We start from the raw sequence: 27,970 nt of genomic DNA, 5'->3' as shown, positions 1-27,970 counted from the left end.
GCAGTGTTGTGAAGTGCGTGCGGCTTGTTGTGCGAGAGATGGTTGTGTGAGTTTATTGAGTGAGATAAGGGGGAAAACTAGGTATCCCTTTGTCATTCTACTAAAGGTGGTGTGTGCCAATCTCTCAGACTATAGAGGTTTGGGAGATATACTAGGTATCTCTCTCTTTAAGAACTGTAGTTACTTGAAGACATAGAAAAACTATCTTAAAGGGGGATCCTAAAGGTCCCCAGCAACACTGCTGGGGACCACAAGGCGCTGTGTGCTGCTGTTGTAAAAACACAGATAACTTTAAGGGCTATACAGGCCGAATACAAAGCATAGAGTTCCAAAAGACAAAGCCCACAAGAATGAATGAGAGGAAAAAGGCTCCTCTCATTCAGGATTGAAGGAAAAGTGTCCAGATGTCCAGCAAAAAGTGTTGGGGGGGGGAGGGGGGAGTGTGTCTCACTAGCAGAGGGGATGAATAAATCTCCCTAATACCAGCCTCCGGCAGCCCCCTCTTATCCCCCCCGCTTGTTTCAGCTGCTTTCGGGGAACCGCTAGGGCCTACACCATTGTTCCAATGAACCCACTGAATGCCAGACCCCTCTTGTGTTACTGTAATAATGTGTTAATGAGGCACAGGTCTTGCCCCCTTATGCCCACGTGCTCTGTTGCTTCTGAAAGGGGCCTCTGATTGGGGTTATGGGATCTTAACAGAGGGTCCCTAACTGGGCAGCCCTGTGCCATTTACCAGCCCTGGGGATGACTACCTCGGACCTCCTGCTCGCTCCAGCTGGGAGTCTTTTATACTAGATGCCAGTGCTTCAGCTTCCCTCTCTCTGTGTGCAGTATTGGTGTTGTCCACTGGGACTGGTCAATGAACCACTCCTCCCGCTCCGGATGCCAGGCCCCGATGGCTGGGGGAGGTCCGGGCAGGCTACCCCTTGCCCCCAGACTCACCAGAGCTTTAAGACTCTTTGCCCGGGCCGGCCCACGCTTCATGCTGCTCCCACCTTCTTCTTGGCTAACAAGAAAGCGTGTCTCCTGCAGCCCCCTCTTTGGTCACGCCACTCTTCACCACGGCTCCCACTCGCCGTCTCTCCTCCCATCGCTGCCTTCCACGCCCCTGCTGCAGTGCAGGACTCGCCCCCGGGCTTTGTAATGCCTCCTCTACAATGAGGCACCCCGCACACAACAGTGAGTTTACCTCACTCGTTATTCCTTTCCCCCGCCTGGGGAAGGATCTTTGTTGCTACATTCTTCATTTCGGTGCTGGTGGGAGCGAGAGCCCACCCTTCACAATGCTCTCCACCCCGGCTGCCATCTTGGTTCCTGATCCATATTTAGCTTTTAATGCTCGTAACTGAGAAATGGGATCAAAGGCATAGGAAGCAATGGAAATGTATACATTGCTAATAAGTTTACATTGATGTCAATGGATGGGGCTGCAATCTTTTTTCTGGTAAACTGTTGGATAAGGCAGCAGCAGAAACAGATTTGAACGAACGAAGAGATATAGTGTGAGAAAGCTGATTAGTCTGAGAGGAACAATTTATTAGAGGTACAAGAAAAAAGAATAACAAATGACCAGATTGTCTAGAAAAGAATAAATCAAGAATAAGGATACATTCATTAGAAATGAACAAATAAGAATATTAATAAAGTACTTTTTATAGATTTTGGTTTTTTTTGTCAGTAAAATAAATATAGTTGATTTGCTAAGACCATGTGGCATGTTTTCAACAGCAGTTGGACAGCTTAAGTGTGTGCATCATATTGTCATTTTCTCTGTTTGATACCATTTTGCATTAGTGTTTATCTTTTTAACACATAACCGCTCACTGAAACGCCAGAGCTATCGACATACACCTTGGTTTTTGTTAATGTTAAAGGACATTTGTACCACGCACTATCACCACCGGAGTGGTCCCCTGGCGCTCTGGCGGCTCTGAAAGAGGGAGGTAGAGGTGGGTTAGTGGGTGGAAGCTGAAAAAGTGCTAGATTGCAGTGATGTGCTGTTGGCAGCCTCAGCCCGGTGGTTCCGTCGGCTGGGCCTGGGGTGTATGCAGCCGGTAGTCTTCGTGTGCTGATATGCGAGTCTATGTGTGTTTTTTGTTTTGTTGTTGCAGTGTAGTGAAGTTTGTGCGGTTTGTTGTGCTGGAGGTTTGTGGTTGTGTTTGGTTTGGAGTTTGAGAGGTGTATGCAGAGAAGGAATTTGTTAGTGGTATTGGTTAGTTGGTATCTCTATCCTGGATTGATCGGTTGGGCTTGTGTAATCTTACACGACAGGGTGCTTGCACATCCTGTGCCTCAGGAGGTACGTGCCCGTTTTTGCATTCGAGGCCGTTTGAGCATTTAGCTGTCCCCTCCGTCCGCTCCCTTAATAACCTTGCATGCTCTTCACCCCCACCCACATGACTAGCGCACCTGCTAATGTCCATATTTCTGATTGTGTGGTGATTGATGGTATCTCGTCCGTTCCACAACCCCGTGGTACCTAGTTGTGGCTGTACGGGCGGTGGGGGATGGTAAGGGTTGGCTGGAGTTGTTGCCTCCGTCTCCCTGGGTCTCTCAGGTGGACCCGTGTCCAGCGTCAGCCCTACTGGTACTCGGAGAACTTCTGTCGGTTCTAGGGCTTGTCAATGCCCTTTCCTGTTGAGTCATTTGTCTTATTGTTGTATCGGTTTTAGTCTCTGGTGTTGAAGAGCCAGGTTTTTAGTAATTTTCTGAATTTAAGGTGATCTTTGGTGTTCCTTATTACTTTTGGGATGTTGTTCCAGATTTTCGCGGCTTAGTGGTAGAAAGCGGTGCCTCCGAGTTTCTTCTTGATGTAAGGTCGGATTTCGTTGGTTGACCTGAGCGGTCTCATTGGCTTGTAGATTGTTATTTTCTTTTGTAGGAATTCTGCTCCTTGTCCGCAGATTGCCCTGTGCGTTATGCACATTGTTTTGAAGATGATACGATGTTTTACTGGGAGCCAGTGTAGTGTTTTTAGGGCCGGGGTGATGTGGTCTCTTCTGGATAGTTTGAGGAGTAGTCTGGCTGCTGTGTTCTGGATCCGCTGTAGCTTCTTCAGTAGGTATTCCAGTATACCGAGGTAGAGGCTGTTTGCATAGTCGATACTTGACATGATGAGGCCGACGATAGTGAGTGTTTTGTGTGTGAAGGAGTGGAAAGGTAGTATTTTTCTTGCCGTGTGGAGGAGGAAGAAGCATTTCTTGACTGTTGCGTTTATTTGCGGTTCTAAGGTTAGGGTGTTGTCCATCAGGACTCCCAGATTTTTTACTACTTTAGATGGTGATGGTGCAGATCCCATTTCCTTTGGCCACGGGATGGCGGTTTCCTTCTCTTGGTCTTTGGATATGATCATGATTTCTGTTTTTCCTGGGTTGTTGGCATTCATCCAGTTGAAGACTTCTTTTAGACAGTCAGTTAAGTTTGATTGATCGGCTTGGGTGTCTTTGATCTTGTAGATGATTTGAGTGTCGTCTGTGTAGTTGTAGCATTTGATGTTGTGTTTCTTGAAGATTCTGATTACTGGGGTTTGGTAGATGTTGAAGTACAGTGGTGATAGTGAGGATCCTTGTGGTACTCCACAGTCGTTGACTCGTGGGGTGGATTTGAAGGGTTTGATCCAAACGGTTTCAGTTCTGTCTGCTAGGAATGATTTAGTCCAGTGTAGCGCTGTGTCTGTTATGCCTATGTCTTCTAGTTTTTTGGTTAGGGTGTCATGGCTAACTGTGTCGAAGGCTGCGGAGAGGTCGAGCAGAATAAGGGCAGATGTTGTGTTGGAGTCTGCGTTTGTTTTTTAGGTCATCCCATATTGATAGTAGTGCTGTTTCTGTACCTCTTGTGGGTCTGAAGCCGACTTGAGCTTGGTCTAGCAGGTGGTGGTGTTCAACGTATTCTTGGGTTAGTTTGTATACGTAGGTTTCGAGGAGTTTGGCCGGGTAGGGGATGTTGGAGATTGGTCTGTAGTTGGAGAGATTTTTTTATTGACATTTTCAGGTTCCAGTTTCCTTAGTTAAAACTATTCATCCATAAAAAATAAAAGGCAACATAAAAGAAAAGTAAACAAAATCAAACACAATGTTACAATTTCATTGGTGCTTCTTTAGTCTAAAGGCATAGGGCAAATACTTGCCCAGAGCAAACCTAGCAAGCTGATGAGGAAGAAGCTGAAAGTACTGTCTATAGCACCTTCACTTTAGAATGTGGGTTACAATTCTCTGCCTTGTTACAAAAAACAAAGGACGTGTAAAGTGCAACAAGTCTTCCTCGTCCTGATCACATTGACAAAGCATACTGGATGCTGCCATACCAAGCAGTAGTTTGTTCATCCTGAATCTGGTCAATAATGACTATACATGAAGGCTTTTCTTCCCAGGACAAGGTGGCCAAGCCACAGTTTTCAACAAAATGTAAGAGAATTCCGTTGGTCAGCTCAATTGATTCTCTTCTTGAGGAGAAATAATCCTTGAATCTTTTTTCGCTTTCTTGTATGATTTGTAGTTAATTGATGAAGGATTGTCAAACAGGTTCAGTCCTAGTTCAGCCCTAGTATTAACCTCAACCAAGAAATGGTATGCTGAACATCACTGCGCAATGGGCCTGTTAAAATAGTCCAGACGAGAGTGACAGAAGGTTTAGATCAGACGGAGTACCAGGGGAGTAGTCCTTTTACTTTTAAATAGTATTCTCTGTAGCCCAGGCCCTCTTCCTTGTGTAATAGAAAGACTAAAGCATACTGGTGAAGTTTTGGGAGTTTTCAAAGAAAATTATTTTCATTTGCAGACCGTGAAGTAGTGCCTGCAAAGCCGCAAATGCTATCCCCATATACGGCTGACTCCACAGTCCTTTGCATGGTATGCCGTAAGAATTGATTTTATTGGGTGACTCCCTGTATACTTTGCCAACTGAATACCAAGCTTTACTGTTTCATTCTTAGCAACTGTCCAGATACATGATAATCCCACTTAAATGAAGTTTACATCGTAATGGCTAAGTAATCACAGGTCTGACCCCAGTCCATTTGTTCAAGCCTGCACATCAGAGGAATAAATGTGTTTTATAGTTGCGTAGGGTCATTAAAATGGACTTACCAATGTGTATTGCAAGGCCTCTGGAGGGTTCTATGTGATGATCTCACCTGCAAAATGTCACCAGAGAGGCAATCTCTTTTTCCCCTGGCTCCTAAAATGCTTCCCCCGAATAATCTAGGACAGGTGTTACTTAATATTCTTAACTCCAGCCCTACAATATGTTGGGAAATGGATCCCTTTTAGTCGAGGTGCTTGTTTTTGTAAGTATTGCCCCCAGCGACATTTTTAGTGACGAGATTTTCACTTGATACACTCTGGAGTCCATAAAGAGCAATCAAAATATGCCGGGCTTTCAGTGAACAAGCAATTAATACTGCAACGTAGTGTACAAATACAAACAAATCTAATGGACACCCACCTCAGGAAAGTGTCACTGCAATCCACAAGATGTGCATACAAATCCTTAATATAGAAGCACCCCGGTCGAACCCTGTGTTTATTTGGAAAATGTGACAGAATTTCACCATTAAAACCATATCGGGCTCTGGCTTCAGCATCCTAATGAAGTTCTTTCAGGATGTTCAAACTAGAGAAAGTTAGCCATTCTGTTTGCGAATTTCCCATAGCAAAGCATGGTTAATGCAGTCAAAGGAACTTAATAAACCAAGATCGCTAGTTAAACATGAGACCCACACTCAAGCATGTATTTGCGGACACGCAAAGACAAATTCAGTGCTTACGTGGCTGTGCTCATCCCTCAAACTTAACTCCCGAGACTGGGTAGAATTCTTCGGCCCAGTCCTGGAGTTTCTCAAGTACCAATCTACCAAACATCTAGAGACCAACTCTAGTAGAGGAAATAGACAGTAAGATCTTGGATTTTCTTGATCGCCTTTCTTGAAAATTGGGACCACAGTTGATACTTTTCAGCTCACCAGAATAGTCACATGTTTACATGTAATGTCTAAAACCGTTTTCAAAAATGGATGCCAAAAGGAACTCCCCAAATGTGTAGATGTCTGCTGTGCAATGATCACAACAGGGAGATTTATGAAATGATGCATTAAATAGTACTTCCCTCACCTGACTAGAGGCAAATGTTATGGCAGAAACCTCTGTGCCTCTATTGCCCTTCAGGGTGATTATCCCATGTGGCCCGTGGCTTCTCTGTTAACTGGACTATACAGTGATGGTAAGTGTGCCATCCAATCACCCTCCGGAATATTAGCTACCACATTCTGGAAGTATTCACGTGCCATTCCACCTACGACCAGAGTTTAGCATGGTCTCCGCCAATAATAGCAGCATTTGGTCATTCCCATATTCTCTCTTGTGTTTCATATCTGGTTACTTTGGTAATTTCATACATCCTTCGGTTTCTAGCGGTTGTATTGTTATCCCGTGGAACAGCCTTCATAGATTTAAGCTGAAGCTGCTTATCAGCTTTGGAAGACCCATAAAACCAACTGGACTCTATACTAAGTTTAAGCAATTGTTAGCATGGTTTAACGAACAAGACACATATCTAATTGCTCCTTGTAAAGTGTCATATCTCCTCAAGACCATCCCCCATCATTGTTTTCTAGAAAACTAACTTTGAGGTTTAAGTACTCCTTAATTTAAGCCCATTGCACAGCCAACCTGGTTTTATTCCACTTGAGGGCCCTTGCAGCAGGAGTTTTAATAACCACAATGAGTATCTCTAATGTTCACTTGTTAGAAGAGACTGGGTAGGTGGGCAGCACCAATATAATCGAAGAAACTGGGTAGTTGAACACCACCAATATATTCAAAATGTATATTAATAAAGTAGATTGTTGTTTTAGAAGCACCACAGATTAGCCCAAGGCATCTTGGGTGACATACACTATCTAGTGAGACAGTCCTTCGAAAGAAAGGGTCATCTCTAAGTAATTGTGTGGCCAGATATTAATATATGAATCCCATCCCGAGAAAGCAGACCCTACTTCATTTACCAATACATCTACACATACAAATACATCCATCGTGTAAATCTGAAAAATATTTAAAAAATGTCACAATTATGAAAATAAAATAAATATAAAAGATAAACAGAAGAAGTCATTAGAAAACGTTCTAATTTGATTCAATTGTCTCTGCATTTGAAGCACAGAATATAATAAAGCCCAATAATGTGCAACACTATATGTTATAAGTGGCAAAGGGGCCAAAATGTCAGAATTTTTTCCTGAACTATGTGAAGTGTCATATTTTTCGAAACGGTTGCCATGTTGGATCCTTGGATAGCGCAATGGGGAAAACGTCTGGAAACCAGATTTGGGGTTATTTAGTGGTCAAAAGAGGGGCTGGAATAAAGATGATATGGAGCTGTTTTTATAGGTGACAAAAAGTGTTTGCAGTGTCGCCAAGTCCACGGTCACTTTTTACTGTCTGCTGACATTACATGGATGAGAGGGGGCTCTGGGTGAGTTTTGTTGTTTGAAGGTGTATTGTATATGTGGTTTAATTCTATAGTGCTGGTTGTGGCCAGTGGCCAGATTCTTGGGGGCATGGCCATAGGCCATGCCCCCAAGAATCTTGCCACTAGCAGCACACCCTGTAGTAATGTGTACAGTAATTATAGGTAATGTAGTGGGAGTATAGTATTTGTAATATGGTGGAATAATATAATTAAATTGTATATAGTATTTATGATTGTAGTTAGTGGTCGAAGTGTACGAAAAGAAGTAGTGGAACTATTTTCCCTGGTGGCCTGCACCCACTCCTCAGAAACCACATCACAATGCCCCCTCCCACACACAATACAAACCCCCAAAGAGATGTACCTGATGGTTAAGGCAATGTTTAGTGTAGTGCACTGAACGTGTAAGTTTCAACTTCTTCTCACACTTTTATTTTAAAACGAAACCGTTCCGGAACAGTTTCTTTTTAAAATCAAAGTATAGGAACAGTAAAACTTAATTAAAACAAGTAGAGGAGCTCTGCTCTGTACCACTCCCGCTCACTTTGACCACTAATTGTAGTACAATTGAGGACAGTCCTTTGTGATGCTGCCTCTACCTTTTTAGATGGGCAAGAATTGTATCCTCATTAAACGTTACATGATACCATTAGCATCATGGAGCAGGTGCTGGAGTAGCTAATTTTGTTTTCCTCACTGACCTTCCTTACCAGCTGCAACTGGGCTGTGCCTACACTACCACCTTACTGTTTACCCATAGAGTGCCCTACGGTTTTATCCTATAATTGTGGCTTTTCCATATCTATTTCGTCCCTCAGGCTTACATGATGTCCTTGGTCTTTTTAAATTTCCAGTGTTATGTTAATGACACAAAGGTTTCCTTCAACTTCCCTGAACTAATTTGTTGTTCTCGTGTTTTATCTTTAATTGTGCAATCGAGGCATTGTGTGCCGCTAACAATCTCTGTGTCAATGGGAGATATTTTTTACTGTGACACCTGTGCCCTGTTTTTCTCCTACGCTCTGGCTGCTGTCTTTGGGCCCTCTACTTTCACCATCTTGTGAGGCTAAAAACCTTGGGGTTATTTTTAAGTCCTGCCTCTTCTTTACTACTTACATTTTGGAGCTTGTAAAGAAAGCCCATGCTTCGAGCTTGACCTCCTTATATGCATTGTACAGTTCCTCACCTTCACCGAGAAGCTCAACCTTTGTAACACCCTATTTCTGTGTGAGCTGGCTACTGCAACAGCCTGTGCCATTACTTCCCCCTGTTTTGTGTATGCCTCCTTTGGCTAATCTAGAATAGGGCTGCAAGACTTATCCTGGGCCTCAAGCCCAGGGATCGTATTATTGCTTATCTAAAATGTGTATATTGGCTCCTGCTACTTGTAAAAACTCGAATATGTCCAACTTTGTTTCCCTACATACTTCCCTGATAGAGCCCTCTGCTGCTGGAACTCCAATGCTCTGCTTGTCAACCGCTTTTTGAAACCAGAGAGCGGGAGGAATGTCACTGTCTTCGGCCAGTGCTCGTCTTGGGAGTAGTGTTCCTACTCCAATTATAACTGTACTTCCTTAAGTTCTGGAAACTTATGAAAACTCTACTTTTGAGTTCCTGTTTTACTTGGGGCCTGATTCACAGAAGTGTTTTATAATGGCGCAATCCCATAGGAAAATTCTCTGTGAATCTTTTCTCTGCTAACTGATGACGCTGCCACTGAAAGTGGTGACCTGGTCCCTTATGATGACATTTGTGATGTCACCTTTCATGTCCTGGGTGTTAGACTTAGCAGTGCATGGTGGTGGTGTGAGTTATGGTTGCTTAGTTTACCATAACTAGCGAATTCTGTTTTTTTTGGTTTTACTTGTAACCATAACGTCCCTTTTTAACAACGTTTTTTCAGTCAATACATGTATATGTAAGGATTTGTGGAGTTAGCTTGCCCTGATTATGGACACCTGTAAATGTATTGGAAAATTAAGTAGCAACTGTGTCTGCTTTCTCTGGATGGAATTCAAATAATAAATATCTGTCCACTCAATTATTTAGAGGTTAACTTTTTTGCTAAGGACTGTAAGGAGAATAATGTATTGAGGCTTGTTAGCATTGTATGTGTGCATGCAGCTCTCCGGAAGCTTGTTAGTCTCTCTACATTATGTTCACTTGTCATATAAATGTATTTGTGAGATTGTTTTTTGATTCCACCAATGCCTGTATTCTGCAGTGGTGCTCATTTTGAAAAGCAACACAGGTAGTGCTTGTTTTCTGAATCATGGCCTTCACCTGACTGTTAGCACACCATGTCCCTGAATGAGTGTACGTCAATTGTCCTCTTCAATTGTTAGTCAAATGGAAGAAAATAAGGGTGATAGAAGGCAGGCCAATATTATTTGTAACCCTAATTCATGTTTTTCATTTTTTGCAGCCTTTTTATCTTGTCAAATGAGACTGTGAACATATGGAGTCATCTATTGGGCTTCGTGCTATTCGTCAGCTTGGGGGTTTATGACATGACATTTGTATTGCCTTTAGCAAATGCCTCCAGGGAAGATTTTGTTATCTGCTCTATTTGTCTGTTCTGTTTTCAGGTAAGATATTTCCTCCTAATGTTTGTATACATGTTCTTGTTGTCTTAGGACGCTCAGGGATCATTGGCCATCTTAGCTCTGTGGGCAGGGGCACATGCTCTGTTTTTATGTCCAGTACATAAGTACAGTGCTGCATGGTTTATTCTAAATGTCCTAACTTGAATTTGTGTAACTTCTATTGTTTTCATTCCGGATTACCAAGCGATTCAAAATGTGTTGGTGTGAGGATTTAACTATAGCGGGCTAAACAGTAGGTACTGGTTAGAGCTATCCTATGCTGTATTCAGGAAGTGGAGTGGGACCAGTACATTTACATAAAGTTGCAAAAGTTACAGATACCACACATAGGGGTGAAAATATCAGCACAAACTCCTAACTCTCTCAAACACAATGGTCCTCATTACAACTTTGCCGGTTGGGAAACAATGGTGGCGGTAAGTGTACCAACATTGTTGTTTCCGGACCAGCAAAGTACGAATCCGGAGGGCGGGTGCCCTCCTGCCCGACAGGTCTGACTTGCCGGGCAGACCTGCACCCACCCACAGACTTTCACGGAAGCACCGCCACCGTTATTACCAGTGCTGGTGTTTCCGTGGTCCCCATTCCCATAGAGTCCTTTGCAACTCTATGGCAATGGGGAAGAACATATTATACTGGCACTGAGCTCCCGGTCTGCCGGGGCTTGTAATGTCCCAGTGTTACCGGAAAGCTAGGTGCTGGCAACTGTTTACAAGTCTGGTGGCAACCTGCCGGTTTTACCGGCGTGGTTACCGCCGGACTTGTAATGAGGCCCAATGATTACAATCCTATAATAGTTTACAATAGTGAACTCTCATCAAGGCATATAGAGATTTATGGGTCACAGTTGGATACTGGGAGGCAACTGAGGGTGGCTGGTGGCATTGGCAAACTAGTCTTTACACTGGGGCACTGCAGCTATTTTATCTATAGAACATTTGGCAACTTCTTGAAAACCTAAAACTTGGGTTCCCAGGATGTCCATAAGAACTGTGACAAAGTCCCATGCCCGGTTTTGGGAATTTTCAGGCTAGTGAATCCGAGGGCAAGTGCCAACACAAGCCAGTTGATGTTGGACCCAGGGGCGGTATGCAGAGTATGCTCTAGCCACCGTTTTCTTGTTTTTGGCACTTGGCAGGGGCTATTCGCATTGCGTTGCAACAAAGTACTAAAAAGAGTCCTCTCCCAGCCTCCCACCCCATGCTTTGAAAGATCAGGGCAAACTAACATGGGAACCTCAAGCACTGATCCCGACCCTCACTGTTGACTGTACATGAATATAACAGTTCCACCTTTTAAGTGAGCAAGCTTGAAACGGAGCCTAGCTATATCCAAGTCCCCAACAGTGGAAAAGAAGGTTTTATCCTTTAAGTGATCCACTGTGATCAGAGGAGGAGGCGAGGCCAGTGCTACAATTATCCATTCACCTGTTATGTTGGGAAGACTTTCTGTGAAAGTCTGTCGGACCTGTGTTGAACGTGACGTTCCTTCAAATAGGGTTTCAGGTCTGACATTACAGGCACAAACGCACTCGCACAGGAGGAAGCAGAGTATCCTGCTCCCCATGGGCACCTAGCCCAACGTGAATCGCACTGTACCGAAAGCTTACCTCTGTTTTTCAATGGGGGGGGGAGGGGTTCAAACGCTAGGGACAGGGCGGCACTTAGTACAGCGCCAGCACCCTCTAGGGAGATCTAAACCACGGATCTTAAATCTAAAAAGGCAGACCAACTAGATATCAACTTGGGCCAGAATACTGAGCTCTCACCAGTCCCAGCGGTTCTCAGTGGAAGTAGCCAATAGCAGTCCTAATTCTTTTGATGTTCACGGGTGTAAACACTCAGGTTAAGGCCTTCCCTGGGGTAGGACTGAGCCTGCTATAGAAATGGCGGGTCTTGCTTGCTAATTATTAATTGGAAGAGGCTGGAACCATGAAAGTGGTGGAAGAATCGGAACATAAATGGACTGGAGAGGTGGTGACAGTGGAAAACTAAAGGGCGTGGCAACATAGAGCGTGGGGAGAAATGGGATGCAAGTGTTAGTATGAAGAGCAACCCAGGAGGGATTGAAGCCGGTAGCTGAAGAAAGTGGCATTGAGGTTGTAGGAAGAAAGCGAGAAAGACCAAGGCAATAACAAATCCCAAGGATTTGGTAGCACATATAGGAATGAGTCCAGCAGATCAGGTTAGCCCTACTCAGGATCAAACGTTTGGTGGAGGAACAGTGTGCTTACATACAGCCTATAGAGGTGGAATGGGAGAAGATTAAAGGATGTACAATTTGACTGAACTCTCCATGTTGATATGTTATGGGATAGAGCCGATAGTGGCTGGGTTGGACTGGCTCCTACCATATGTGTCACCCAGAAGGTGGAAAGAGTGGGATCCTGCTGGCTTGCCCTCCTCAGCAAGGCATGGTATTGCACCATTAGGGTTTTTATTGAATTTATTTATTGCATTTGATAATCTGCCCAAACCCGGAGGTATCACAGCGTAGATTACATGGTTACAGTAGATCTTGCTAGTTACAAAGGATGCAATGTCAGGGGAAAATGCAGACAGTGACATGAGTTACAGAGCAAGTAAAGATTACCGGTGGTATGAGCTAGAGAGTATCAGAACATATAGTAGTAAGCAGTACTGAATGTATTTGGGTAAACAGGTTAGAATTTGTTGAATAGCCAGGATTTTAGTAGTTTCTTAAACTGAGTATGGGAAGGCTTGTTGCTTATGTTTAGTGGGAGTGAGTTACAGATCTGGGAGCTGCTACAGGGAAGCTGGAACCTCCTGTCCTTGAATTCTTGAATCGGGGGATGAGTAAATGAGTGCTAGAACTAGATCTGATCGATCTGGTAGAGTTTGTAAAGGTGAGGCATTGGTTCAGATAGGTAGGAGCATTTAGGGTGATACATTTGTGAGTGGTGGTAAGTGTTTTGTGTAGAGTTCTTGCTTGTATGGGAAGCCAGTGTACCTCTTTCCTAGTCTGTGAGATGTGGTCCCTTTTATTTTATTCCAAGCGCTGCTCTGAGTGCTTTATTTTGCAGTAATTGCAATTTGGCTCGATCTTTCTTATTGGTGCCTAGCAAAAGTATATTACAGTAGTCTAACTTGGACAAAATAAGGGCTCTGGCTAGGGTGATGTAGTTCTGAGGAGTGAGAAATTGCTGACAAAGGGCAATGAGTTTAGCTGTGTAGGCCGTGGATAAAGCCATGGAGTTGACTTGTTTACTCATGGTAAGGCTAGAGTATAGATATACACCTAGCTTTTTAACTTGCTTTGAGATAAGAATAGGAGTACCATCTATGACAATAGATGTGTAGCCTTGGTAGTCTTTTCAGTCGGGCTGGAGAGCCTACCATGAGGATCTCAGTCTTTTTGCCGTTAAGGCAAAGACTGTTTGGTGCCATCTAGATTTGAATGAGGTTGTAGATTTTATTTGAGGATAGAATCCTGATCTTGGTTGCCAGTGATTGGGATGAATATCTGTGTATCATCCGCAAAGTTAGTAGAGATTGCTCCCATGGCATCTAATGCTGCGAAGAGAAGTTTTGTGTAGGCATTGTATAGCATGGGGGAGAGGCACAAGCCTTGGGGTACTCCTAGAGGTACTGGTATAGGGGCAGCCGCCTCCTACTCAATGGCTACTCTAGACGTTCGTTCTGATAGAAAGGATGTGACCCATGTGGTTGCTTCTTTGGAGAAATGAAACATTTTCGATAGCGCTAGGCATAGTTTATCATGGTCGCCCAAATCAAACACAGCTGACAGGTCGAGTAGCGGAAGGACGCATGTGTTTCCTGAGTCTCCGATTGTGTCATGTTGGCCAGTCTTGTTTTTCACCACTCATGTAGATTTAGATGGTCTATAGTACTATTCAGTTTTTATTGGATTGTTTATATATATATATTTTTGTGAATAAATTGATTTAATCTCTTTTTTGAAAAAAGCATGTGTCTTGTGACGTGGTCTATCCGCTAAAAGTATTAATAGCAGTACCATATACACTGTCCTGTATCACAAACCCGGGATTAATAGTGGGGTAGTCAAGCTTGTTTTTTCATTGTTTTGTCAGTACTAATGAAGATTCAATTGGTCAAAACACCTGAGACATTAACTTGCTAAAGGGAGAGGTAGCCAAAATGTGTGGCAAGTGTGATGACCTGGAATCCAAGGCCCTGAGGACTGATATTCACATTGTGGGCGTGGCAGAATCCTCATGTAAGGGCCCTATGGAACTGCATGTTGAGGCGCTTCTAAAATCCCTCTTCGGTGCCTTATCCTTCTCGGACAATTTCCTTGTGGAGAGAGCCCATCATACACTGGCCCCTGTGCCTAAGCCTGGAGCCCCTCCCGCACCATTATTGCCAAACTGCTTAACTACAGGGACAGAGATGCGGTTCTCAGGCTGGCGAGAGAGATGGGGCCCCTGCGCCACGACAGAGACAACATACACATCTATCCGGACTTTGCTGCGGGAGTGCAGGCCCAGAGAAGGTCATACGAGCAAATTAAAAGGCAACTGCGACTGCAAAACGTTCCATACGCACTGATCTTCCCGACGAAGCTACGTAAACAACATGGCAGCCGAGCACACTTTTTTTAACATCCTGCGGCAGCGATGAACTATTGAGGCTTCAATTCCACTACCGCTACGGTAGTGACAGCCTGGCCAGAATAGGTCCCCGCAGCCTGAGGCGGACAGAAGAGACCCAGCTGACTGATCGATGCTGAGTACAATATCTTTTTTCTGCAATGAAGAATAAAGTGTCTGGGTGGCACTGAACTAAAACTGTTCAGTTGTGCCGGATGGGTCGCATACAGCTGTGGCAGTTGTGGGCCGCAACATGCGCACCTCTGCAAGTTCAAACAGGGATGTCATCATCATGTTGGGGTGGAGGGCGGGGATTGCGATATTTTAGCCCTGGCGCTAGGCTGGGGTCAGTTGGGGTTGTTAAATGTTTGAAAACTGAGAGCCACGTCACTGCAGACAGTGCCCAACCTATTCATGTATATCAAACAAATGGTGAATGTAATAGTCACGAATGGCGCGTGATACTCATGTGAGCGGGGGGTGACAGTCTGGCTGCTCTCCTGGAATGTGCGGGATCTGAACAACCCAGCTAAAGCCAGGAAGGTGGCTGCATATGTGATGAGACACAACCCACAGGACAAATGCTCCAGGAGACGCATTCACTTAAAAATGTTAATGTTAATTTCAATGCACGCTGGGGTCCACTCTGATACTGTAGGGAATGTTCAGCGCAATCCATGGAGTTTCTTACCTTAATTCATCCATCATTGGGGTTTCCGATACTTGAATAGTAAAATAGACACTTTAGGTAGATTTGTATTGGTGTGGGGTGAGATTGTGGGCCGTTCAGTGGTACTGGTTAACACATATGTACCGAATATGGTAGTGGACATGCTCACCCCACTGGATGAGACTCGTGTTCTGTGGGGCGTTGTATTCTAGATACAACGTTAGATGGGTCTTCCAGGGACCCCCGCAGGCTCACGAGGGCTGCCACCACCTTGCAACAGATAATGCTACAGACCCCCTAATAGATGCTTGGCGCATGCTCCATCCGATGGACAAACTGTATCCGTACTATTCGTGTGTCCACGATTCTGAATCTCGTATAGACCATTGGCTCCACACTTCATCTCTCTCGGATGCAGTGTCAACATGCGATATCCATCCCGTAGTCTCTTGCATCACTCCCCAATCTCCCTTTGCATAGTACTACACAGTCTCCTCCCGCGTGCCAAACGTTGGAGGATGCCCCAAGCTATTCTTAAAGACCCTAATGTTTGCGAATCCCTTTATGTAGAGATCAGGAATTATTTGAGATTAATGAAGGCTCTGTGCGGTCCCATGCAACACTGTGTGAAACATTCAAGATGTGGGTTCGGGGCATTCTGATGGCTAAGACCACTGGACTGCTGGCGTCTGTCAGAAAGGAATTAGGCCAGGTGGAGTCTCAACTGTCGACACTCGAACAGGATTACAATGCCACCCACAATAGATATCCTTGCAGACATTCATAAATTACTGGGAGAATTTCATAAACTTGCTGACAGAGAGGTACAATATATGGCAACCCCAGCCAGAGCCCGCAGATACAGTGAGAGCAACACGGCAGGTAAATTTTTGGCCAACATGCTTAAAGCTGAAAGCTATCATAATCCTATAGCCAGTATGCAGACGACACAAGGTTGAGGTGGTTAATCGGGATGAAGACATAAATGCCACATACACTCAATTTTACAAGACACTGTACTCTAACCGTGACGAAAGATCTGCTGAGGAAACATCCGCATTTTTACGGGGGCTCGAACTCCCTGCTCTTTCCTCCGATATCCAGCCCATTAGATTTGCCCATCACACTAGAGGAGATAACGAGTGCCATCAAGTCCTTAACATCTGGGAGGGTGCCCTGCTCTGACGGCTTAGGGGCTGAATTATACAAAACATTCCAAGAGAAACTGGCCCCCATCCTTTTGAATGTTTGGGAGGAGGCTATGGACCGAAGCACGCACCCGGACTCCATGCGTGAAGCTATAATAACCGTGCTCCTGAAACCATGACGCCCCGCTCGTGACATGTCATCATACAGGCCTCTCTCCCTGATTAACACTGATACCAACATTTTTGCCAAAATTCTTGCCACTATACTCCTCCCATAAATGCCCAACCTGGTTCATCCTGACCAGTCGCGATTCATCCCTATGCGATCCACAGCCCTGACTCTCCGTAGGTTGTTTGGGAGTGATGGCACAGATTAACCCTAACGTGAATGCAGCAATCGCTGAACTCGACGCAGAGAAGGCACTTGATTCAGTCTCCTGGTCCTATCTGATCTCGGTGCTTGAATGCTTCGGATTGGGGACATACTTCATTAAATGCGTCTGATTACTCTACACCAACCTGGGTGCGAGAGTTCTCACTAATCACACTTTATGTTCTCTCTTTTTCCCTGGGCAGGGGTACCAGACAGGGTTGTCCTTTCTCCCCCATATTGTTTGCCCTCGCAAATGAACCCATGGCAGAGTTTGTCCGGGAGAAACATGCACATGGAGGCATTAGAATGACGGGCCCTCTGCAGATAATATCCCTTTATGCGGATGGTACTTTGCTCTATGTTCAAGATCCTGAGGTTAACCTGGAACCAATAATGCGCGATATCCACAATTTTCAAGTTACTCCTGATATAATATCAATATCTCCAAATCTGAACTGTTCGTGCTCACCGCTACGACAAAGAACCTATCCAATATTAGCAGATTTAAATGGTCCCCTGTGCGGGTCCACTACTTTATAGGTATAGTCGTGTCCAGAGACAAACATACACTATATGCAGATAATCATGAAGAATATTTGCAGACACTCAGAGCCAAACTTCATTTGTTGTCTAAGCTCCCGATCTCCCTATATGGCCGAGTAGCGCTTTTTAAAATGATTGTTCTCCCCAAATTACTATACTATTTTGGTAATGTCCCCATCAGGCAAGGCTTTTTTTTAAAAAAGCTTCAGCCGCTAGCCACTTCATTTCTATGGGGCGTGGGGACTGCAAGGATGAAATGGGTCAAACTGGTAGAGCCATATTCGAGCAGCAGCATTGCAGCACCAGACTTCAAATTATATTACTTGGTAGCCCAAGCCCAATTCGCCAAACACTGGTTTGGCCCCGTTGATATAGCCACACATATCCCCATTGAGAAATATGCAGCTTCCCCTACTGATCTTCGATCTGTCATTTTCAGTCCCAGCCACAGAGACCTCTGCAAGTTCGACCCCCGTAAGTACTACTGCTCATGCATGGTCCAAGATAAATAGAAGAATCGGGGTGACTGTTCCCTGTGACCCTGAGGTTCCACTCTGGCATTTTTCTGGTATCTCCCCCACTTTTGATAAAGCATTGCAGGAGTGAGCGAAGAAAAAAAAAAAAAAAAAAAGATAAAGCATTGCAAACGACATGGGACCCCATGATGGCGACCAGTGGGGGGGGGGGTCTCAAACCTATTGTACGATGTGTACCATACTGTCCGGACCTGCATTAACCTTGCCTGATGCTTAGCTTTTGGCTTGAAATATATTATCCTGTGCATGCTTGATTTCAAAGTGAATCATATTAGCCTTTGCTTGTTGACCATAGCTGATGCCTGACCAGCCCTGTTGAATTATATTAACTTGGCTTGTTTTCGAGTTCACTGCTCGACCTCATTAATCCTTGCATAACCAGCACTCCTATATAACCAGATGAATCATATTAGCCTGCTATGCCTTTTGATTATTGTTTATGCATGACCAGTCCCTGTTGGAACTATATCAATCTGGCCTGTTCTCTAGTTTACTACTTGATCGCCTTTATTCTGGCATAACCAGCATCCCTGTGTAATCTGACGAATCACACTAGTCTGCTATGTCTGTTGATCATAATTTATGCTACACAGTTATATCAACCTGGCCTGATTTCTATTTTACTGTACTGACTGCCTAATCCTGCTCTACTAGTCGTTCAACTATCAGCACATGGCCTAATCCCTGATGACTACAAACTGTTTATAACTGAGTAACTGAACAACTGTGAAACTATGCCCACTAAGAACAACCAGTTGTCCCCATGTACTGCTCTCCCCCGAAAAGTGCTTGAAACAACCATAAATCATCAATGCAATTATGGAGCAAGTACTTTGGGCCAAAAAAACAGACGGACACAATAACTCACAACCACGCACTCTTAGAAGATAAATCAGCTCTTTACGGCTATTTATTCAAAGCTTACAAGTACATAGAAATAACTCATAAAAATAATATGGATATAGTTCACAGAAGAAGTAAAGAAGTCAAAAGGAAATATATCACTGTGAGCGTAATCGAAGTCCTCATCTCGTCCAGAAGCGTCTGGAAGACTCCGGGGACAGCCAGGCGGAGAGTACCACAGCTCACAGGAAGGCCAGACAGAGCGTCCTTCTCTGGCTGAAGTCTCACCTGACCCCCTCTTATGCACACTCCACAAAGGGGAGTTAATTCTCGAACCTTCTGGAAATTGCACCTGCGCAGTTGAGGAACAGCCGTCGGTTGCCAGCTGGGTCAATCGAGAGCTCCCCCCAAGGAACGCAGGGCCTCCCTGCTCTAAAAAAAACACGCTCCATGGAGAACAGTAGCAAGCCATAACAACGTTGGCTTTCCCAGCAGAAATGGCCTTGACTTCATACCAGGTTTGGAAAAGCATGTTTGTTTCAGCACTGTGAATCTAACACTTCAGCAAAATGTGTGCAGCCTTTCACTGCGGTGTGAAGTAAATATCCAACATGGCTCAGAGCGCTCCCAGAATGCATTGCGCGCCCGTGCCATTTTGAACCAAGCATAAATGAAGCATAACACCCCACAATCCCTTATCCTAGCAATAATCATCCTGCAATTCATAGCATCTAATTTGACCTTTACTAGGGGACTACCATGCCCTCTCGGTAAGAAACAGACTCCGGGCCAGACTACCACACCTTCATGAGCCTAGGAGTAGCAAGAGTCTGACGCCTAACCTTAAAATTACAGAAATACCCCTGTGCTCGAATCCGTACCTAGCCTTGTCATAGAGACCCTGTTGGGAATCACTGACCTCTACGTACATCCTTCCTCACAAGACTAAAATTAATACCATTCCACTTAAACCCCTCTGCACCAGATCACAGGATCCTAAAAATATGACCAATATCTCTGGAACGAGCTGTGATCAACACAAGATCACTAGTAGCACATGCCACAGAAATTGCCAACCTGATCTCTACGGCGGACCTGGACATCTTAGCTGTCACAGAGTCTTGACTACATGATGATGCTGCTGGCCCAGCCCTTACACTAGCAGTACCTGACGATAACCAAATACTCAGAGCTGGTAGAACTAACGCCAAAGGAGGCGGCTTAGGCCGCATAGCTAAAGCTGACCTTGCTATAAGACTCACACCCTCACCTCCTATGAAATCATGTGAAATGCTTACTGCCAAACTCCCCATCTCCAATTGCCACACCCTAATCATTTACCTACTATACAGACCTCCGGGTCCTATCGGCATCTTTGAGGAGGACCTATCCAGTATTCTATCTAATAATACCAAAGATTCTTCACAAATACTATTATTAGGTGATTTTAATCTCGGCTTTAATGATACTGCGGATAAAAACGCCCAAACAGTAGCCAGCATCCTCTCAGAACATGGATTAACCCAAAGAGTATCCCTACCAACCCACATCAAAGGCAGGACTTTAGGCTGCGTGTTTGACCAGAATTGCGAAACTACTATCACTATGGTGACCCCACAATTGTGGACTGACCACCATATGATAGCCTTTATCCTAGCCACATCCAGACAACTGGCTAAAGACCAAATCGTGGCACCTCCCCTCCCTACTAGGAGCAAAATAAATATTACCACAGATAAACTACTACCACTTATCCTGCCTTCGCTCAATTCTCTCTCAAGTGCCTCTGACCCCAACCTCCTGGTCGAAGCCTACAATAAAACTATGTCCAAGGCTCTAGACACAATCTCACCTGTCAAAATGCGCAGAAGCAAACAACGTGCTCATCTCAATGCATGGTGTGCATGGTTTACACCGCATCTTAAAAACCTGAGACTACAAAAAAGAAAATTAGAAACCTTATGGCGCCACACTCCGTCAGAGCAAAACAAGCTGAACTTGACCGACTTTGCTAAAAATTACAGAAAGGAAATAATTTGCACAAAAAAAGACCTCTATAATGAAAGAATCGCAAATGCCAGTTCCAATACCAAGGAACTTTTTGTGATTTTACGAGAAATGGAATCCCCAATCCCACTCACTGACAACGTGCCCAAGGATAAACTATGGTGTACTAGCATGCAGAATGCTTTAGCCAACAAAATAACACTACTTCAAAATAAAATTGCGGACAAAAAAGCCGCCTTGCCCAATCCTGAACCACAACCGACCATCCCGACCAACTCCCTTACCACCCCAGAACCCTTTAGATTTACTAAAGTATCCATCCATGAAACGGAAAAAATAATCTCGTCTTTGAAACTGCAAGGGTGACAACTGCCCCACCCAAATAATCAAAGATGCAGCGAGAGACCTAGCACCTTTTATCTCAAAACTAATTAACGCCTCTTTCATGACCAATACTGTCCCAAGCAACTTGAAAGAGTCTTGGGTGCTACCCTTGCTAATAAAACAGACTCTGGACCCCTCTATCCCAACTAATTACAGGCCCATCACCATGGTGCCCTTATTCTTCAAAATAATCAACAACGTAGTGTACATAACTATCTTGAGGCCAACCATCTCCTAGGATCTCGCCAATCCGGTTTCAGGCCACAACATGCTACGGAAACAGCTTTAATCAACCTAAAAACCCGAATTGATGAACTCCAGTGCAAAGGGAAAACTGCCATGCTACTCCTTGACCTGTCGGCCGCCTTTGACCTGGTGGACCACGAAGTTCTGTGCAAGCATCTGGCCTTGGCTGCCTACTTTTCAAGCGACGCCATAGCCTGGGTGCAATCATTCTTAAATAACAGAACGATGAGAGTTTTCTCCCCATCAGCATCTGCAGACCCTATCCAGACTACATGCAGCGTTCCACAAGGATCTTGTGTATCGTTGACCATGTACAGGATATTTACAAAGCCTCTGTTTGACAAGTTGGACAGGCTGGATGTCACCTACACTAGCTATGCAGATGACACCCAGATCCTGATTCCCCTTTCGGGCAATTACGGTGAGGACGTGGCTTTGGTAAATAAAATTTACCACCTCATTCAGGCATGGATGGCAACCCATGGCTTGTGCTTGAATGACGACAAAACAGAGCTCCTGATTCTCGGATCAGCTGCCAACTTAAAGAAATAAAATTCCAGCTACTCGGCCTTCAATATAGATGGAAACATACTCAAGGTAGTTACATAAGTGAAAACATTAGGCTTCTACCTTGATTCCACTCTAACCCTTAGCAAACAGATAACATCTCTGGCATCATCTTTTGCCTACACATGCAAGCTAATTAGGACTTGTCAGCGATTCCTATCCAAGGCTAGCTGCATCATCCTTGCTAACACACTAATACTGTCAAAATTGGATTACTGTAACGCCTTATACCTAGACAAAATCCAAATCTTACAGAACAATGCGCTAAGAACTGCGCTGAACATACCTATTCGAGAACATGTTTCAGAAATTAGAAGAGAGCACCATTGGCTAAAGATAAATGACAGAATCCTGCTTAAAACAGTCTCCCTTACTTTCAAATGCCTAAACAACGCAGCACCCCCTTACCTAACAGAGCGATTAACAAGAAAACACACTACCCGCCCTTCTAGAGCAACAAACGCCTTTTACCTGAACATAACCAGATTGAAGCTAAATAAATCTGGATGTAAGCGTTTCCCAGTAAAAGCCGCCCGGTCCTTGAATGCACTACCTCTCTCTCGGAACCGACCAATCCTTCCTCCGCTTTAGACGTAACACTGTGAACAGGCTACGATCTAACGATATTTGACCTAGCATGTTCAGATTTGTAATTATCGTACTTGCTTGATATGTGTGCCCTGAACAATGTACTGTACCCATACCTGCTTTTCTTGTACTCACCTGGCCTACTTCATAATGTATATTCTATCTACCCCCCTGTTTTTATCCTTGCCACCATCTATCTATATGCAACATGTATCACTATGTAACCCTATCTGTACCGTCCTACATCTATGTAATATGCCATTATATGTATGCTTCTATCTCTATGTAACCTATCATACTATGTAACCAGCTACTTACCAGTTCGGTGCACCTTACAAATTAATAAACAAACCAACAAACATATGCCCTGGTGCAGTCGCACTCCAGCTATTTAAATGCCATAAAATCAATTTGGGAAACAGACTTTGGTGTGACGTTGAGTGAGGTATAATGTCTCAGATGTTGCCAACTCACCAAATCAGTGTCTTTGAACTCTGGTTTACGGCTGATACAATTTAAGATTCTTAACCAACTCCATTACACCCCTGCTAAGCTAGCCATGTTTGTGTTGAATTACACTAGGGAGTGCTTGAAATGTGGTCCACAGAATGCGGGTGCCATCCATATGTATTGAGCATGTCCTTTGATATCTACGTTCTGGGGCTCAGTCGGAGGCATCCTTGAAAAGATGACGTCAATCCCTGCGTCACTATCCCGCTTGAAGTATTTCTACGGGGACATCGGCAAGGTGGCTGAGACCACCGGACATCTTTTTAATGTGACTTGTGTTGTTGCGAAACGTTGCATATTGACATGCTGGAAAGCCACGAATGCATCCTCTATTGACGATTTTCTCTGTGACCTCCTGTGAAGAACAAAATGTACTAACTGTATCAGCAACTTGCCGCCCCAAGGACATTTGGGCTTCGTTCAGAAACTATCTGTGTAACATGCCATCAGATAGCGATTTCTCCCCCTCGTCTACGCCATGACCTACCGCTTATTTTATGACATATATGTTGATACTATTGTGTTGTATTGTTTGTGATGTACTTGTGATATGTTGGTGCTGATGTGACTCTCAATAAAATAAAGTTTAAAAAAAAAAGAAAATGCAGATCATGTTCACAATGAGCGTTTTTGCTCCCAACAATATGTGCAATAGGAAATTGGTGAACAATTGTTGACAAAATAGGATATTTCACGGGTTGTACAGCATTGTGGACACTTAAAATATTCTAAATGCAGCAATGCACCCATATGGCCCCTCTCTATCAAACACAGGGCACTCACCAGAACACTTCATTCACATAGATACACACATTATAGTGTGGTGGTTGCCGCAGTATAGTTCCGGTGAATAGTGAGTTCTATAGGAAATCAAAAAATTAAAACCGCTGGACGGAATTGTACCAGGTCTGAAACAACTTGGACACGAAGCGTTGACTTGCAATCCTTTTGGGGTCTGGGGTTATTGCGTCCAGTACTTTTAAAAATATTTTATGGAGAAGGGCGTGCCCCCTTCTCCCAAAATTATACAGATATCTCCCATGGTGCTTTGCAGCAGAGAGGCATTTCAGAAATTAAAAACTGCCCTTTTCTCCCAAAATTCAATTGCTAATAACTTTTGACTTGCTGGTTGGATTTGAATAAAATGTTCAAAACATAAAGTTTGTGAAGAGCCTCCAAACTGCACATTTTGCTAACAAAATGTTATGAATGAAAGTTAGTAAGAAAAACGCCACAGTTTCTCAGTTTTCAGCCCATTCATTTTCCCATAGAGAAAAAGTGCAGTTTTTGAACAGCCGTAACTCGATAACTGCTGGGCAGATTTGGACCAAATAAGAAACCACTTTGGCACAAAGCATGGACTTAGTTCTTGACTTGTTTGCGGTACATCCATACAGTAGTTTTTTAAATATTCAACAGAAGGGGCTGCACCCTGTTCCTTAAAACCTTTATCGGCCTAGGTGCTTTTTTACATCGAAGAGGTTGAGCGAGGCTAATAACTTTTGACTTGTTGGATGGATTTGGATGAAATTTTCCAAAGAAGACGTTTGTCGAGAGCCCCACAATTCATTAGAAAATGAAAAAGTTATTATTAAAACATAAAAACTATGTTTTAAGTGTACTCGCATTAATTTTCCCTTAGAGAAAAAGTGCAGTATTTGTACAGCCGTAGCGTTTAAACAGTTGGCACATTCGGACCAAATAAGGATCAATTTGTGCACAAAGCTTTGACTTAATTTCCTTGACTGATTTGAGGTAAAGCCATCCAGTAGTTTTAAAAATATTTGACGAAGAACAGCATGCCCACTGCAACTTAAAACCTTTATATCGATCTTGGTGCTTTCCAGCAGAGGTTGAGAGAGGCTAAAACATTTCACTTGCTGGATGGATTTTAATAACCTTTTATAAACCAAAGTATTGTCAAGGACCCCCCAAAACTGCACATTTTGGGAACAATTGGTTAAAAAATGAAAAGGTTATTAAGAAAACATGAAAAAATGCAGTTTTTAAACAGCTGCAGCGCGAAAACCGCTGGGCAGATGTGAATCAAATTAGAAACAATTTGGGCACAAAGCATTGACTTAATTTCCTTGAAGGGTTTGGGGTAAATCAATCCAGTAGTTATTAATATATTTGACAGAGACATGAGGTTGCCCCACTGCTCCTTAAAACATTGATATCAGCCTTGGTGCAGTCACATCAGGCTAGAGGTTGGGAGTGGGAGAAAAAAGACACCATGTGAATTTGGGATTTTGGGGATGACTTGGGGAGCCAGTTCTGGGTAGCATATTTTTGCTTTACATTGGAAGACTGCAGGAATCCCACGAGATTACAGCGGCAACGCTCCAAGACCAGCTTAGAAAAAATGTGTCTCACAAAGCAATGAGTGATGGGGAGGAGGGGGGGTAATGGGAGAGGGATATGGAGGTAAAAAGCAAATGTGAGGCGTCCTGGAAAAATGAAGGGGGACACATGTTGAGTGCCTGTGAGGACATGGAAGACTATTTCATTCTGAGCAATTTTCCCCATTATCACAGAAATCTGCAAACTGCTACTCTACTGCAGGAATTTCAGTTATTGGTATTGATTACTGTGAAATTATTTCAGGAATAAGGAGTTCGAAAAAAAAATATTTAACATCTGTAGTGCCTACTTCTACTAGGCAGGGGGCAATGGGTGTTTGGTAACAAAGTAATGGTTTGACATTTCCAGTGGCCATGGCTAGTTGGCGCACAAGAAAGATATTCGTTCAACACCTACAGAGGTCATGGCCAAAGGCTAACAAGGTTTAATTGTACAAAAAGTAAAGGTGTTAGCAGAGGACTCTGCTGCCCGAGAACATTCTGCCTGAATTATCATGAATAGTACACTAAATGACGTCATCACATAGGGTCTAAACTCACACTACTGATTGGTGAGACTGTATACATGGTCCTGCTCCATAGGGGATACCAAGTTATGATTGGTTCCAGTGTCTGCCTTTTCCCACGTGGGTCAGCTGGGCTCATCTCTCCAGGGACTGAAGGTCAGGCTCTTCACATGTTGCTTTTCCAAGGTTTCTATTGTGCACTCCTACTACTGCATCATTATGGCATGCACCTGGGAGGCTCTGGACTGGCACCAGGGGCAGGGGAGGAACACAACCATGCTGACCCACACATTCTATGCTCAGTTTATATCACACTCCTCACACTCAAGGCTTCCACCCTCGTTTCTATCTATAATTTATCCCTACCTGTACCTCCTACTACAAAGGGTGTATTTATGGGAAGTGGTGGACTGGTTGTGCCTGTTAAGATCTTCTACAACCATTGGTTTTGTGGCTGGTGGGCTGGGGTCACTCGCTGTCGTGGAATGTAGGGATTCTAGGGCGGGGTCAGTGATTGGAGTCATTACTCGTGGACTGCTGGTGGGGGTGCCTGCAGTCGTCCAGGCTGTGATTAACGTGCTGTGAGGAGCCTGGTGCTGCCTCATGGCTATAGAAAAACAGAAAAAAAAATTACAATGCAAACCACCCTCACTCCTACCAATGGCCTTTGCAGGAATTTTCATTTCACTTTCACACTGTAGAGACCCTCCCTTTGTCTCCCTCTCTTAGATAGATTGTACAGCACGTGCAACAAAGATCTGGGAATTAGCAGATGAGAGATGGGGCAGTCTGTGGACTCCATTCCTTACCACAAATCAAGTGCTTAAGGTAATTGGATGTATAAATGGTTCAGAGAAAGGGCTGCCTGAGGTATAAAACCCCTAGATGATCATTTCACATTCCTTAGTGTCCATTAGGGCTACACATGGTGTTCGTCAGATGTTTGCCAGGTAATCGAGACAGGGACCACAATCTTTGGCCTTAAACACATCTCACACAGCCACAGGCTATACATTAATCTGCCCACCTTATCTGGTGTTGCTCTGTAACTTCAATTTTATAATGATGCTGATCCCTGCAAGGGGTTCTTCATGGGAGGTTGATGAGATGAGGAAAGATGAAATAAAGAATGTGGATTCATCAAAGTGGCTCCCCACAAAGTTGGGTGCACCTCCTGGGTCGTAAAGGGGATGACATTGCTCCAGAGAGGTGGAAAGAAGCATGTTGACGGTGAAAGAAAGGAAGTTTGGGGACGGGGTAGGATTGGTAGTCCAACAGCACTGCAGATACAGATCTCTGCCCTGGGAAAGCTTTACACCAAGAAGTACAGAATAAATCGGGGCAAAAGCAGGCATGAAGCCTTTATCTAGTTTTAGGGGCTGTCCTTTCAGAGATTGGTATGGGCTGTGTGAGAAACCAAAGGGTGTCTCACCTGCTAGTCCTCAGGGACTTGTCATCCAGGTGACCAGGACACAGCCATCGATTTCGGATCCAGTTCCTGGGGGTGGACCAGTCCGGGAGGATCACCTCGGTGAGGGGTCTTTGAGGAGTGGGTGTGAAGCAGCCGATGGTGAGACGCGTTATCCCCCCCCTTTTTTTGTTCACCTAGCCCATCCTATTTTTTAGGATACTCTGAGATCACAACTCCCCTCCGCCCGCTTTTTACACAAACACTGGGATGAGGAAGAGGGTGACTGAAAGTAACAAGACTAACTATTCTGCATCGTACTGGACTTGTCCCTTTAATCGGGTCAGGCGAAGTCAGGCACTTGATACCAATTAGCTCTCCTTACACTGGTAAAAGGCAACACCTAAAGACACTCTGAGCACCCTTCCGGGTGAACGGCAGAGTTGGGGAGGCGAGGCCAAGCATGTGGTATTATCCTTGATTTGTGAATTGGATAACATAGAACCAAGAAAGAAACGCCCCCAGGCGTTGAGTTGACAAACAACCTGAGAGACCGGTGTGTGTTATAGAAAGTGTAAAGTGGCAACATTATATCGCATGTCAAGGCTGCA

At 44.2% G+C, this 27,970-nt stretch overlaps 1 protein-coding gene across 6 annotated transcripts in view; it reads left to right on the top strand.

Annotated features, from left to right (window-relative positions):
- PAQR3 (progestin and adipoQ receptor family member 3) overlaps window positions 1–27,970 on the top strand; it is a 473,228-nt gene that overhangs the window by 146,596 nt on the left and 298,662 nt on the right. For all 6 annotated transcript variants that reach the window (XM_069626346.1, XM_069626350.1, XM_069626345.1 and 3 more), the window contains one exon: window positions 9,896–10,058. In XM_069626346.1, the coding sequence (XP_069482447.1) occupies window positions 9,896–10,058 (163 nt within the window). The remainder of the gene's footprint in view (window positions 1–9,895; window positions 10,059–27,970) is intronic.

Source organism: Ambystoma mexicanum, chromosome 6p, assembly GCF_040938575.1.
Source record: "Ambystoma mexicanum isolate Mex_15411 chromosome 6p, UKY_AmexF1_1, whole genome shotgun sequence".
Lineage (NCBI taxonomy): Eukaryota > Metazoa > Chordata > Amphibia > Caudata > Ambystomatidae > Ambystoma > Ambystoma mexicanum.
The sequence above is the reverse complement of the archived record's forward strand: the minus strand, read 5'-3'. Positions and strand labels throughout refer to the sequence as shown.